General features: G+C 34.8%; 2 protein-coding genes across 3 annotated transcripts; both read left to right on the top strand.

The window, feature by feature from the left end:
- The first annotated feature begins 36 nt into the window (after positions 1-36).
- LOC117110190 (SUMO-conjugating enzyme UBC9-B-like) lies at positions 37-5,757 on the top strand. Of its 2 annotated transcripts, none has more exons than XM_033252814.1 (8): positions 37-152; positions 913-1,008; positions 1,322-1,385; positions 1,726-1,745; positions 2,311-2,383; positions 2,917-3,026; positions 3,479-3,558; positions 3,971-5,757. In XM_033252814.1, the coding sequence occupies exons 2-8, from the start codon at positions 943-945 to the stop codon at positions 4,041-4,043; spliced, it is 486 nt and encodes a 161-aa protein (XP_033108705.1). In that variant the 5' UTR covers positions 37-152; positions 913-942; the 3' UTR covers positions 4,044-5,757. The 2 variants fall into 2 exon arrangements, with proteins under 2 accessions (XP_033108705.1, XP_033108706.1); XM_033252815.1 differs by having other exon boundaries at positions 43-165.
- A 2,898-nt stretch (positions 5,758-8,655) lies between these two features.
- LOC117110187 (ER lumen protein-retaining receptor 2) lies at positions 8,656-14,087 on the top strand. The gene is made up of 4 exons (XM_033252810.1): positions 8,656-8,812; positions 9,870-10,129; positions 11,172-11,424; positions 12,083-14,087. The coding sequence occupies exons 1-4, from the start codon at positions 8,722-8,724 to the stop codon at positions 12,115-12,117; spliced, it is 639 nt and encodes a 212-aa protein (XP_033108701.1). The 5' UTR covers positions 8,656-8,721; the 3' UTR covers positions 12,118-14,087.
- Positions 14,088-15,206: the final 1,119 nt, after the last annotated feature.

Genomic DNA, 15,206 nt, shown 5'->3' with positions numbered 1-15,206 from the left:
ATAAATAATTGGGAGATGTTACTGTAAGATGTGTATAAGAGACAGGAGTTCGAGAGTTGTTGTCTACGGATCATGAGGAAAGTTGTTTTAATTTTGCCGAATATACTTTAACCAAACGAAGACTATTATTTATATATTCAGATTTTTAACAGGTATTTAAAATCAGTAAGATAACCTACCATATACTTTGGAACTGTTTTGAAATATGGACCTATGAATGATCCCTCTTTCTACTTGTTCTCTGTTGCCTTTGCTTGGTTGTACGACGTAGGCTAGCCTAGGCCTAGGTCTAACAACTAAATTGGCCTCTCTAGCGCTAGGTTTGATGGGATCTAGGCCTATGTAGCACTAGCCTAGCCTCAGTGAGCGTAGGCTAGGGGTCTATTGACTATTGAAATGGGGGAGGGGGATTATGGGAAGCGAATGTGAATGGAGGGCTCCATGATTAAGTGAGGGGAGCTAGGCCTATCTCGCAAAATAAGGTTTTATCTGCTTGACCCTACTTCTGCTACTAATTAAGGCCTACTGTAGGTCACTCTGTGTCTGTTTGCGCACCCATACTGTAAAATTTAATTGTAGTGTTTATAAGCAGTAAGTTTTGGTTGGAATATGAAGGCATTCTTTAGCAATTAATTAAGGATTTAAAGATTTAATTTAAAAAGAGAACATCATTATATTATGAAAAATCTTGTAAAAGTATACTACTACTACTAGGCCTAGACTAAAAAAATAATTGTTAAACTAAATTTATATCCAAATATTTTAGGGGGTGGGGGTTTGGGAATGAATTGGTTAGATTTCTCACTGGTTTAAATTAACAGGACTTATTTTTTTGAGTTGCAGTTTGCTTTGTTAATTTTATCACCCATTTAAAATGGTGTAATGTTCACATTGTGTTACCATTTCTTTCAGGTACTAGATTATCTACTATACCAAACCAAAATGTCGGGCATAGCTATAGCGCGCCTCTCTGAGGAGCGCAAAGCATGGAGGAAAGACCACCCATTTGTAAGAACATGTTACTACTACTATAGGCCTACTACACACATATTTAATATCTTTTCTAGGTAATTGTGGATAAGTAAAGATACTGTATGTCGATGAATATCAAACTTAACTTAAAAAACTTTTTTACACATTTGTAAAGATATATAAATTGTATGTTTTATAATTGTCTTTCTTTTCAAATGAAATCAAATGTGTTGTAAATAATGTATGATGAGTTAAAACTTGGTTCTTGAGTTATGTTTTTATTAAAAAGGCAGAAGTCTTAATACAGTATTAATGTCATTATAAATTTTGCTTTTAAAATATGTCTCAGGGATTCGTCGCTAAACCTGTAAAAAATGCTGATGGAACACTAAACCTCATGCTATGGGAATGTGGTAAGTTTTACATTTTATCACAAAATGCTTGGAATTTATTGAATTTTTTTTCTCTTCTAATGTTAAGTCTAATCACTGTCGTAGTAGTGTAAAGACCTATTTTCTGAATATTTTTCTATTTTTAACCATACAATTTGTAAAATTCTTCACAGTATTTCTTAAGGTTTTTTTTCTCTCAGGTTTTGTCATTTTATCATTATTGTTGCTTCGCTTTTTTTGTCATTTTACTAATTTTTTTTTCATGTTTTCAATGTCTGTTTTTTTTTTTCAACTTTTAATTAAAACAGAATAAATTGTTTGGGGTATTTTATTATAATCTACTGTTTTTATTCTTTTACAGCAATACCAGGCAAGAAAGGGGTAAGCAGCCAAATGAGTGTTGTTGATGTTTGAATAATTTAAATATATAAAGTACAAAATTTAGCTGTTAAATAGTAAATAAAATAATTTTATGGAAATACTGACTAAATTACAGTTTCAATAGTGCAGTGCATTTTATTGTTAAAAAATTTGTTTTTAATAAGTTTTCATAACGAAGCAACAGAAGATCAATGCTTAATATTTTCCAAAGTGTTGGTGCTGCAAAGGAAAATTATTTATGTCCAATAGTCCTGGAGACTGTGTAAAAATAGAAAGCAAACAATGTTTTGGAAGGTGACCTGAGAGTGCTTCCAGGAAAATAAATGTGTGTTGTGTATAAATGAATGCAGAATGCTTAAGCCCTGACCAGATTATCAAATTGTATGTATGTTGTATGGCCATATACAGTCATGATGTGCCTATATATGGTCATGATGTGATGTCATCATGACTAAATTTAGGCATGTGACACGTTTTTGTCAAATAGAGTTTGATTGTCTGGACAGGGACAAGAAAAGTGCAAATGATTAAAGTTTTTCAATATCAATTGTTTATTTTCCCTCAGACTCCATGGGAAGGTGGCATCTACCCACTGAAAATGATTTTCAAAGATGACTACCCAAGTTCACCTCCCAAATGTAAGTACTTAGAAGCAGTTAGCTCAGTCGGCTGAACTAGTGGTAGCCACTGTTTATGCGCTGAACTGTGGAGATCTCTTGGTTCCGGCTGGAATACAATTTTTAAAAGCTTGTGTGCACGTTAACGAATGCAGTACACTCTTCGGAAAAGAATAGGGGAATGTTGCCCAGTGTACTGCCCCGTTCACCACCAGAAGGAGTCGGACCCAAACGGAAATAAGTCTCAGGACTTGGTTATTTTTAGATTGCATCACCTGAACAAATCAAATCCAATCCTTGCCACAGGGTATTGTGCAACTTTTATGAAGCTTGATATATCAACACCAATCAGTCAGTCATTGCATCAAGAATCAGTCAGTCAATAGATCAATTAATCACACAATCTATAACTCATACCATTTGTTCATTTATTTTACACAATTCAAAAACAGGAGTAAATAGACATAAAAATATTTCCACTGTAAAATATATTATTCAAGGTGGGTTTATTTGAAGGTGAGAATGTGACTCATTTAATTTGTGTATTCGTTTAGGCAAGTTTGATCCGCCCCTGTTCCACCCAAACGTTTATCCATCAGGAACAGTATGCCTGTCGTTGCTTGACGAAGACAAAGACTGGAGACCGGCTGTTACAATAAAGCAGGTATGGGGGAATATGCCACACTGCCATTGTTTTAGCATTGAGGGCGCTAGCGTACTAAGAATGTTGCATGCATGCCACCAACATTTTTGGTGGCTAGTACCCTCAGTGGTGAAACATTTGCAAAAATGTCATAATTCTCAATTTGCTGTTACAGTACCTTCAATGATGAAATGCATCTTCAATAATGAATTACATACAAAACCCTCTTTAGACAGTTGGATAAATAATTGGGAGATGTTACTGTACTACTAATGTTTGTAGTTTATTGTAAAAATTTTGATAACTGGAGTAAATATGCATCAAGAAAATATCATAGTGTAGAAGTGATAGTTATTGGGGTGGGGATTGAACCCATGACCTCCAGATAACTAGCCTGGTGTCTACCACTAGACCACCGAGCTTGTGGTTAGTAACTGGAATAAATATGTGTTATATATTTATTTATTTTCTAGATATTGCTAGGAATTCAGGATCTGTTGAATGACCCTAATGTTAAGGACCCTGCTCAAGCTGAAGCTTATACAATTTACAGGTAAGTTTTGTCAAGGCTCTGGGAGGGGGAGGTTTATTCGAGGGCGGCATGTAAGTAATCGAGGGAGGGGTGTATTCAAGGGAGGCAATTATTCAAATTGTGGCGTTTATTTGAATAAATATGGTAGTTCAATATGCTTACAGTAGGAGTTGGCTCAGGATATAACGACATCAACAAGCAAACATTTACCGTACAGTAAGCTGCATTCACACCCGATCTGAACCAAAATTTGGACTGTATTTTTCCGAAGCGTTGAATCCCAGCATCCCGATTCTTACACACTGATTCGATTTTCTGATTGGCTCAGTAAGCTTTCCAATTGGATTTTGTGTGAATGCACCTTTTCCCACATGATTTTTGATCCAGAATCAATAAGCAATAATTTATGACGGTTTCTTTTATTTTATTGTAGCCAAAATCGTAATGAGTATAACAAGAAAGTGGAGGAACAGGCTAAAAAATACTCAACCCTCCTGCAACTGTGAACAATAGTGGATAATTATTGCATTGATATTTACCACTGAAGACTGTTGAGGTGTAACATTAAGGGGAAGAAAACACAAAAACAGTAGAATTTTAAATTTTGGTGCCATTTGCAGACATGAAAGAGTATAGATGAACAGAGTATACACAGGAAACTTCATGCACCGATTGGTTCTCTGCTTTGGTTCAATGGGGTTTGATACATTTAAGTATGTTGATTCTACCATAATATTACCCTATGCCCCTTCCCTCAATTTATTCAGTATTCACCCAAGCTCTACTCGATTAATTGTAAGATTGAAATTAGCCCTTGTCCAGTATTCAGACTGAGTAGAGTATCATCAGAGAAGGTAATGATTTGAAATTGGTTTTAAACCAGCCCCCCTGCCCCTTGAAGTAAACCAGATGACCCAGGGGTACTAAAAATTCATTTTGTAAACCATTTAGTGAAAGCTGGAATACGATGTAAACTAAAGCCAGGCACTCACTGCCCCCAGTCGACGCAATTCTCTTGCGAACACAACGCCGCGACACATGCACAACAGATCATTTTTAACGACAATCAGCAAACGGCATCGCATCTCCCAGCGCTCACAGGAAGTGGAATTGGATTTGTTGTACGACCGTCGTACGATGCAGCGAGTGCCCAGCTTAAGATACTGAATAGCAGCTTAAAACACTTAACTATCATCTGTCATTTTCTCATGTATAATCTCATAGCTTAGTTGATATTACATGTCCAAAATCTGTATTTTGTATACCTTAAAGTCTGCAGATAATACACTCCCTATAATTCGCATGATACAAATATGTAATAGTGAGTGCTATATGCACCCACCAGGAACTGGTTCTGTGACTAATGTAGTATTACTTTAATGTATATTTACAAAATCTGCAAGCTTTTTGTATTATGTTTTCGTCCCAAAATTATCAATAACATGTAATTAATTTTTAGTTTTTTTAGCTCCATTTTTTAAAGGTTTAGAACAGCTTTATGAAATTTACTAATCAATCAATTTGCCACTGTATATTACAATAACTGGTTTCACATATTGATGTTAATGTTACAAATTTCATATTCAAATGTAAATTTTCAGCAACATAATGTACTGATATAATAAATCGTGTATCGCTGTATGATTAAGTGATATCTGACTTGAGCTTGGTTTCCATAAAATCGCTACACGCTATCACTGACAGCTTTCGGTGATGCTGATTGGTCGGTCGAATCAGGAAGCCTTCCCTCATTTGCATTGGGGACTGCTACGCAGTACAACTTATTGCACTGAAAACACTAGTGACAGTGGAGCGATTTTATGGAAACCAGCCTTTATTTGTCACCTGATAATGATTAATTGCTATGTATGTAAACTCCTTGACTAGGTTGGAAAAACATCGGGTCATAGCCATGTCGTGTATAAACAAGTTTAGGTCCTTTAGTCCAACTCATAGTGTGCCGGCCGATCGAGGAATCTGCTTGCGTCACTAGACGACGGCCGATTGTCTGCTGGAAATCTAGGTGTAGGAAAAAATATCAGTAAAAAAAATCAACAGTAGAAATAAACACCACAACAATGAAACAAACAATTTCATTTTGGTGTTTATTCCTACTGATTTTTTTTTTCTGATTACCAAATGATTGTACTGCGTCATCTTCTGGATTAAAATTCGCTCATGTAAATAGTGATTAAACCTCTTCTATATAAATACAAACCATCTCTGTTATTACTGTATAATTCGTGTATTTGCTACTTAAATCATTTCCATTGACATTTCTTTTTTGTATTTTTTCTTGTTTACATCTACGATGCCCTGTATTGTTTTTTGCGGAGTATTAAATGAAGGAATTCATATTCAAAATTTCTGATTCGGTATCTGATTGATGGTTGATATAAATAATCAAACTTTCTGCAATCCTCTGTCATATTTGAAACTCGTTCATGCAGAATTTTAAATGGAACACTAAATGTAATTGTTTACTAGGTTAAGTAACCTGTTTACTAGGTTAAGTAACACATGAATTATTTTGTTGACCAACAGGACGGATCACTCCAATAGAGTGGAAATTTGATGACTGTCTGGAATTATTGTGATGTTGTTCATTTGTAAATTTTACACTCAGTTTTAGCAGCAATGTGGTTGAACATTTTAGGATTAGTTTTTTTAGCAGTTGTGCCTAGCATACCTCTGTCTCTTATACACATCTAGATGTGTATAAGAGACAGGAACAAATTGAGGCTGAGGTAAAATGTCGAATGAGGATTTAATAACAAACTAGAAAAACCAACAAATCAAGCTAGTCACATACAGTAAAGTATTAATGTATCAACATTATATCTACTCCTATAATACCCCGTATAACAGTAAAGTACAGTAATATGCTGTTGTACATACAATAATAGTGTGTAGAATAAGAACATTTTGAGCCTGGAATTGGGCACTGACCCTGGGCAAAATTGTACTAGTTCTTATAAAAATAAAAAAAAAGTTAATTCATGTAGGCTTAGATAGTTAAACAGGAGGTACAGTGTTAAATTAAAAAGAAAATTGTAGTATGATTAGTCGCCACCTTTTGCTAACCTTTCCGATCTCGTCTCGGTACTACAAAACAAGCGCTGCAAAATACGTGGGTCCACATCATAAGTGGTTATATTACTCAAATTACACAGTGACATCAGTGTTGAATACTTCGATCATGTACATAATTACGAATATTGTAGTTACATCGTGAGTACATTTCCCATAGGCCTACGATTAGAATCTGATTTAGAGGTGTGGGGAAAAACAGAACCTCAACCAACATGTATATTTTTATAAACAAGAAATAAATGACGTTGGCCTAACTTAAAACTTTTATTCAAGACCTCTGAAAATATCAGTATATCAAGCACTCACGTTTTCAAATGGAGGCCATACTTCCATGATGGTGCTAAAGTAGGTGTAGCCCCCTCCCCCACCGACCGCCTAAAAAAAGGGCCCATATCGTATGGACCTATATTGTTTACATCAATTGCCTATTATTCCGTTTTTACATTAAAATGCATATTATTAAATTAAATTCTCATACAAAACGAGATCAATTATTAGCTCAAGTATCGACAACAGAAGTAGTTCACAACAGTGACAGGTGGTACCAAACTACACAATAGACCTTGAATAAATTTGAATGATTTAGTGTGATCGAATGTTTCTTTTAGAGTATATATTCAGAATAAGCAGGTACGGCGTATACGAGAATTATACGTCTTGGTAATAAATAGACTCACTTAATATTGCATGTTGTTACTAAGCCTACCTCTATCCTACAAAACAAGTCAATAAATAATGGGGACATTTATTCAAGTATTATACATTTAATTTGCTATATCAATCAAGCATTATTTTGAATCCGAAACAAGAGAGAGCATGCGAATGCTGTTGCTCTTTACATCTACTGTATAAGTATAATGGGATCGATTGAAAAAAGTAAAAAAATACTTCTACACCAACCAACTAGTATCGATTTCTTCAAGCAAAGATACTCATATGAGTTGCTTATTTTCTCGTGTTGTATTGCTGCTTGCATTTTTGCAGGTCACAAGACAGTGGCGGATTTAAGAGGAGCCCAGCCGGCCTGTGACTCCCCTACATTTTTCCAAATTGTAAAAAAATGGGAGTAAAAAAAAAAATTACATTCAAATTTTAAATCTGAGAGTGCCATATCCGACCATCTAGAGGTGACATAATAATAAAAGCTGGTTTGGTATAAGGACCCTCCATCTGTCAAAGTCCCTCCCTGGGCCCCCTCTGTTCCAAATTCCTGGATTCGCCACTGCAAGTGGATGTCCGACATTTAAAATTTATCAGTGGTGGCACCAGTGGAGAATCCGGTTCTCGTAGCTTCACTTCCTCTGTCTGGCTTGGGTGGATGCACGGGGGTGTAGACGGTGCGATCGCCCCCACCCCGCCCCTAGATTGTATTAAGAAAAATACTTGTTGTATTGTATCATGTAGATATGAATAACCGTAAGATTTTTAATTTATGAGAGTGCAATTTCCGAGCACATGGAGGTCCTTGTTCTCAAAATTTTCTCACCTCAGCCCCCAACCATGGTGCAGTTGAGGTGATGGACTCTCTATTTTATTCCTCCATGGCGTGTGTAAGGGCACCAGTTGTAACACACCTGTAGCGACTTTATGGGAACAAGGCTTTACTGTATTTGTAGGTTCAGCGACCGTTGTGTCATTTTATGTAGCGCATTTATTTATTATCATCATTTATTTATGTATTCTGAATAAAAAGAATTGTATTCACATGTTGGAACACAATAAAGTTTCTGAATTGGCAACATAATAACTTGATAATATGCCCTACAATTGAATTATATAAATTTATAGCGCCCATTAAATTTTAAAACGCGTTTGGATTCCTGAAATATTATGATCCTTTTTTCACCAAGGTGAATAATATAGGCCTACGTGTAGACTATTGTATTTTATAGAAGGAACTCACATAGTTATATAGGTCAGGTCTTCTGTCAAACAAGCGATCTTAAAATTATCAGGTTTGCCACGTCTTATCCCACATGATGAATATTCATTACTTCCTATCAACTAACGCGCATGCCCGCCACGTCAATATCTAATATCCATGCTGTACGTTATAGAATACGGCTTCAGATAGACAAGAAAGCTTTCAAAATGAATATTTTCCGACTAACAGGAGATTTGTCTCATCTATTGGCCATTATTATTCTTTTAATTAAAATATGGAAAACAAGATCATGCTCAGGTAAGAATGATATCTTTACTTTATTGTAAATTACCCTGTGTGTTTCAGGTACACCGGCGAATTATTGAGAACTTCTTGGTCCCCGCGCATTGTGTCAGCCAGGCAGTGGTGAACCATGGAGTAGGTGGCCTAGCCTAGCCAGGTCCTGGGTCTAGGATCTGGATGATTCGTTGATTTAGGCCTAGGTCTCACCCCTACTTCTGTAATTAGAATCGATCATTATCTAATATTTACTTATTATAGTATAAGTTACATATATCCATCAGTTTTATTTCAAATAATGAGTTTAAACTGCCAATTATTTTAATTAATTTATTTGACATTGTCATTGATTCATTCTCGCTGGCTGATCTGATGAGTATTGTTATTAATCGGGATCCTAAGTGTTTTTAAACCATAGTGTTGTAGGCCTAGGCTGACTAGTAAATAGCTGGTTAAAAGTATGGATTCCAATTAAATTATATTCCGATATTCTAACGTGTACATACTTTAGCCGTGTATAGGCTAGGCCTACTAGGCCTAGTACTAATAGTATAGTACTAGGGCCTAGTACTAATAAATAGTACGTCTTGCCGCGATCCAAGAATTTCACCTCTCACACCGCAATACGAATGATAGTATACTACTATTTAAATTTCAGCCATTTTTAACGAAATAATGTTGTTTAATGTTCATTTACCGAAAGGTGGATTATCATAAAAACTACATTATCTTTTGTTTACACGATGATAATTTAAGCATTCTTTTAATGTAAAATGCTGTTTTTTTTGTGTGTTTTTGTTTACATTGGTGTTACTTTCGAGTTGCCCAATGTAAATGGTGTATTTGAATGAAATTTAACAATAAAGTTTAAAAGTATACACAAATTTATGTGGCATGTACCCCACAATGGTTCTTATTTATAAAACAAATATTTACATGAGTACTATACATTGTTTTTTAGTATGAATCAATAAATTAATATTTGAATCTTAATTTCTTTATTATTATTATTATTATTATTTGTAGATTTTTATTACCACATGATCAATTATTAAGTTTTTTTTTCTTCCCACAGGCATATCGGGAAAGAGCCAAATTCTTTTCGCACTTGTTTTCACAACTAGATACTTAGATCTCGTCACAAATTTCATCTCTGTTTACAACACCTCCATGAAAGTTTTCTACATTGTAGCTGCTTATGCCACAGTATACCTGGTGTATGTGAAGTTCAAAGCCACCTATGATGGCAACCATGATACTTTTAGAATGGAGTTCTTGATTGTTCCTGTAGGAGGCCTGGCTGTTCTTGTCAATCATGATTTCACACCATTGGAGGTGAGTATTTTTTTATCAATCATCATGTTTGAAAATATAGGTAATTAGTAGTCTCCCAAAGTCGTATAGCCGTCAAGTTTACTGGTAAAAATAACTGGCCAACAAGTAAAAAATTTATTTGCAAAATAACAAAACCACTGATTAGTCCTAGGTAGTGTAGGCTGGCCTACTTTCAATAAATCAACATCATTCCAGTCTGTGCCTAGGCTAAGCCTGTATATGTTGTTGTTTTTTTCAAGACGTTAACCACCACTCAAAAGAGGTAACATCACACACTGCACATTCAGTAGCCAATTTATTATGGACAGATTTACCAAGGTATAAATGTTACAATTGGGAGAACACTGGATAGTGTATGCAAATTTTTGTTTTTTTGTTTGTTTTTTCTATTCCAACAGCAAGTGGTTTCCTTTGTCTCTTTATTACACTTAGCATGGGCGTACAGTAGGCTCAGATGGGGGTGCGGAAGTACATGTTATGAATGGATGGATGGGTTTATTCAGTGTAAACATCAAGAATAACCAATGAAAGTGGGGTCCTTCTGGTGGTGATTAAGTAGTACACGGGCAGACAATCCCCTACTCTTTTCCTAAGAGTGTACTATGTTCTTTAACGTGCACATGGGCCCTAATGCAGCAAATTAGTTCCATTATTTGCGCTGAAATAATAAAAATGATCATTCAGGAGTTCTTTTAGTCATAAGAAAAAAATCCTGGTGGTTAAGATGCCTGCCTTCCAATATAGGATTCCTGAGCTCAAATCCTACATTATGTTTTGTTAAACAGCTCCACAACATTAACCCTCATAAAGGGGCATCGTTCATAAAACATCACTTCCATCCTGCAGGTAGTGAGTCATTAACTGAAGGAAGAGAATGTTTTTTTTTTTATTGACAGTTTATTTGTCTGTCTCGTAGTAACAGGGATGATTTCTAGAATTTTTTATTTTTAGGATTGAATCTTTCTGTCATTTTTGCCTGGATTCAGAGATTGTGTTTTCTTTACTCTGCATTTTGAAGTTAATTTTAAAATTCTGTCTCCAGATTTTGTGGACATTCTCAATTTACTTGGAATCAGTAGCCATCCTGCCACAACTGTTCATGATCAGCAAGACGGGCGAAGCAGAGACCATTACCAGCCATTACTTATTTGCTCTTGGCGCCTACCGTGCCCTGTACATTATCAATTGGGTGTATAGGTACTATTTTGAGGGCTTCTTTGACCTGATTGCCATCGTAGCCGGCTGTGTGCAAACAATATTGTATTGTGACTTCTTCTATTTGTACATTACTAAAGGTAGGTTCACAGAATTGTCATTATCTGATATAGGAACATTTGATGGCAAAATGTCAATGATATTTTTAAATTATTGTATCTTTATTGGTAACTACAGTACACAACAAAATACTTCTATAGTGTAAGGTATTATAATTATTTATGTGTGTCCAATGTTATATACATAAATTTGAGCTTTCTATTTAATACACATACAGTATCAGGGGGAATTCCCGTCTCTGGATCCGCACCTGCATATATTGAATAAAATGATGTGGATTGTACCTAAGTACACGTAGACATACTGTACCTCAAGATCCCCAGTTTGAATTAGGAATTTAGCCTAAAGTTAATCAACCGTGACCAGACACAATAGGTTTCAGTTGTATTAAAAACTGACAAAAGGTTTCATTCACCCTACCTTAGTTCAACCCTTGGTGACTTAATCCACAAAGGTAGGTCTACTTATTAAGTCAATGTCATTTGCTGTTATCAGCAGCATTCTTTTATGCTAGTCAAAAAATAAAAATCTCAATTCTGTGATTTTAAAAAAGTGTAAAATCCAATTATAAAGATGCTGAAGTGTTATTGTAAAAAGTTCATCCTATACTTTTTCTAAACTGTATTTAATTAAAGTATTTTTTGTGTTCTGATTGTAAATTTCAAATTTTTTTTTCAGTTTTGAAAGGCAACAAACTTTCGTTACCTGCATAATTTGGTAAACCAAAACCTAGCTGAGATGTCCACTTATCCAGATGTTCTCATCCAGATGTTCTCAAATATAAGTTTTAAAGCACTCTCCAGACTAAAATTTTATTTGATAAGAAAAAGGGTGACATGCCTAAATATGGTCATGATGACATCACATCATGACTATATATAGGCACATCATGGCTATATATGGGCATACAACAGTGTTTTTTTTTTGTCAAAGAAAATTTGATAATCTGGATAGAGTTTAAGAAGTGGTAAGGAAACACTCTGATATGGAACCTGAAAATGCACATTTGCATGTTGCCCCACCCATATCAACTAGTCTCGGTGGGTCAATTTGCATTAAGATGTCACCAATAGGTGGCAATATAACAATTGACACACACTTGCCTTTCCTATTAATGAGTTTTTTTTTAATTGGGTCTTCATGTTGTTTTTTTTACCACAAGTATTTATTGATTAAACTTTCAGTTGTAATTCCACCCACTGATGTTCGGTGTGAGATTCAAACCTTCCAAAGGTGTATAACTCCACTTCAAGAGATTGATATTGCTCATACCTCTAATTTTTCCGCCCTAGTAAGTAAAGATTAGCATTATTATGTTAAATCAGCTAAAATTTGTAACATAGTCATCTGAAGTATTTAGATATATTTTTGTCTTTTATCAAATTTATAATTTCAATTGCTTAATTCAGATCTGCTCAAGCGAACCTCCCAAGCTCTGTTCCCACTATGAGGTTTTTTGTGACGAATGCGTGTGATTTGCACATATGTTTGTGTGTTGTATGACATTATTATGTCCATATGTTGTAACCATGCATAATTATCACATGAAACATGATAAGTGCAGTCAGAGCTTTACCTGTTCAGTTGCAGAAAGCACCATTTGGACATTTCCGGACTGTTTAGTAGCCAGGTATTTGCACATGTCTCGCGAGCATGCAAGTTTATGAATGTTTACATTGGTTAATGTTGTACACGTTAGCAACAGTATTCAAGGGGCAGGGCTTAGTGGAAAAGTTAAAACCTGTTTTTACTCATCTAAAGTTCATTTTTGCCAAGGTGTAGAAAGTTTGTAGAATAAAGCTAAAGCAATATTCACTAATTTTGATACAATATAGTTCAATTGAGTTGAATGATAATTTAAATACTACTATATAACAGTATTTATTAACACTATACAGTACCTTTCATTTGAATTCCTGCAGTGTATAAAACCCATTGCTTGTTTAACTTGTAAAATAATTATTATCCTAAAGCAGGGATATCAAAGCCTAAATGCTTATTATATATAAACCACGCAGTTGATATTTACCCCTTATCACAATTATACATAAATGTATGTTAATGTTTTGTACAGGTGTGATTTTAACATGCAAAGTAAATAGGTTCATCATCGAATGTGTATAAGCCGTGTAGTATAATTTATCATTATATAAGTGTTTTTCTTCCATGTATTTTTTCATAGTGCTGTATGTCTACCCCAGGTTTGGGTGTACCACCAACAGTTCGATTAGATTTAACCTGCGTAGAAAAACTGTATCCCATTTTATACATATTTTTTCCTTAAGATATTTTCTCTTTGCATGCTAGATGTTTTGTTTATAGAAATTTTATCGGTGAAGTTTTTTTTTTTTTTAATTATATTTTAGTGCACACTCTTTAGAATACAGTAGACAGTAGATCAGAATGGACTTTCCCGCAGTGTCAATCAAACTTAACTAACCAATTACAACAGCGCTAGGGATACGCGCGTGTCGAACGAGCACGTGTGTTGTCCCACAAACGCACATGTTCGCGTATGTTTCAACACTGTCGTTTTGTGTGACTTTAACAACAATATCCAAGGGGCGTGGCTTAGTAGAAAGCCCTATGGTATACTGTATTTGATTTACAAAAAAATGAGGAACAATTCACCTTTTTCCAGAAATGTTTGCAAGCTTGTCGATAATAAATATAATTCAGATAATATTGTTTCATGTCTTCATTGCAAGTGAAGTCCAAAAATATTTTAAGTACAGTTCACCCTCCAATTTTAGACCACGCTTAGGAAATATGGGGTAATCGCAGGGTTTGTCTCCAATTAGAGGGCTAGCTTTGTGTTAAAAGGTTGTTATTTGTGTCTTTGGAAATGTGGTCTCGGAATTAGAATGGTCTCGAATTGGAGAGTGCCTGTAACTTAAAGATTATATTTTGTGGTTTTGCGCAATAGAAGGACGTCGGAACGGTAGCGCTGGTTTAAATCCAACTGGAACCCTTTTTATGCTTCTCTACTGCAATGTAACTTTCGCGAGTTCCAATCAAACTTTGACATAAGAACAGGGTCGGGGCTACGCACATGCCCTACAAACCCATACTTTTTCGTACGTCTATGCTGTCGGTTTTGGTTTATTTTTTTGTTTTGTTTTTTTCGCGAAATTGGTAATATTGTAATATGATTTGTCATTCTAAAATTAAAGTTATCCATTATTCACGGTTCATTAACTATTACTAATTTAGGTAACGGAAGTTCATCTCAAGGCCTAACTCTGTTGGTTTTTAGACTGATAACTGTTTATCTTGGAAACTTCATATTGCGGATGTTTGTAATAAATTTAAGAAAAAAAGCGTGGTTCTCTCTTTAAACTATGACATTTTGTTCCTAGAAGTACTAAGGTAAGGAGGCACATGAGTAATAATTCGAAAGTATTTCAATAAATTGTGTTTGTGTTGGGAAGATTGCAGTTATATGAAATTTGCCAATATTTAGACAACGCATGATATAGATATTAGTGAATACAAACAATGTTATCCTATATTAAGCACAATGAGATTTGTAATCGAGGTCTATCGGTCGATAATTATTCATTTATTTAAACTCAATGCCACGCCAAATTTTAGGGTTTCTTGCCGACCATCATCCTCATACTTGGCTAGTAACATGGTAATCGCATATCAGTAGTACAAAATATAGCCTAAAATACCATATAGGCATAATACACACATAAATATCTTTAATATTAGGCCTATTTTTAAAAATAAAGTAAATGTCATCTAGGCCTATAATGTTAAAATGTATATATATATATATATATATATATATATATAT

Source organism: Anneissia japonica, unplaced genomic scaffold, assembly GCF_011630105.1.
Source record: "Anneissia japonica isolate Jap-2015-1 unplaced genomic scaffold, ASM1163010v1 scaffold284697_len431725_cov185, whole genome shotgun sequence".
Lineage (NCBI taxonomy): Eukaryota > Metazoa > Echinodermata > Crinoidea > Comatulida > Comatulidae > Anneissia > Anneissia japonica.
Note: the sequence above shows the minus strand (reverse complement) of the source record. Positions and strands in the feature narration are given on the sequence as shown.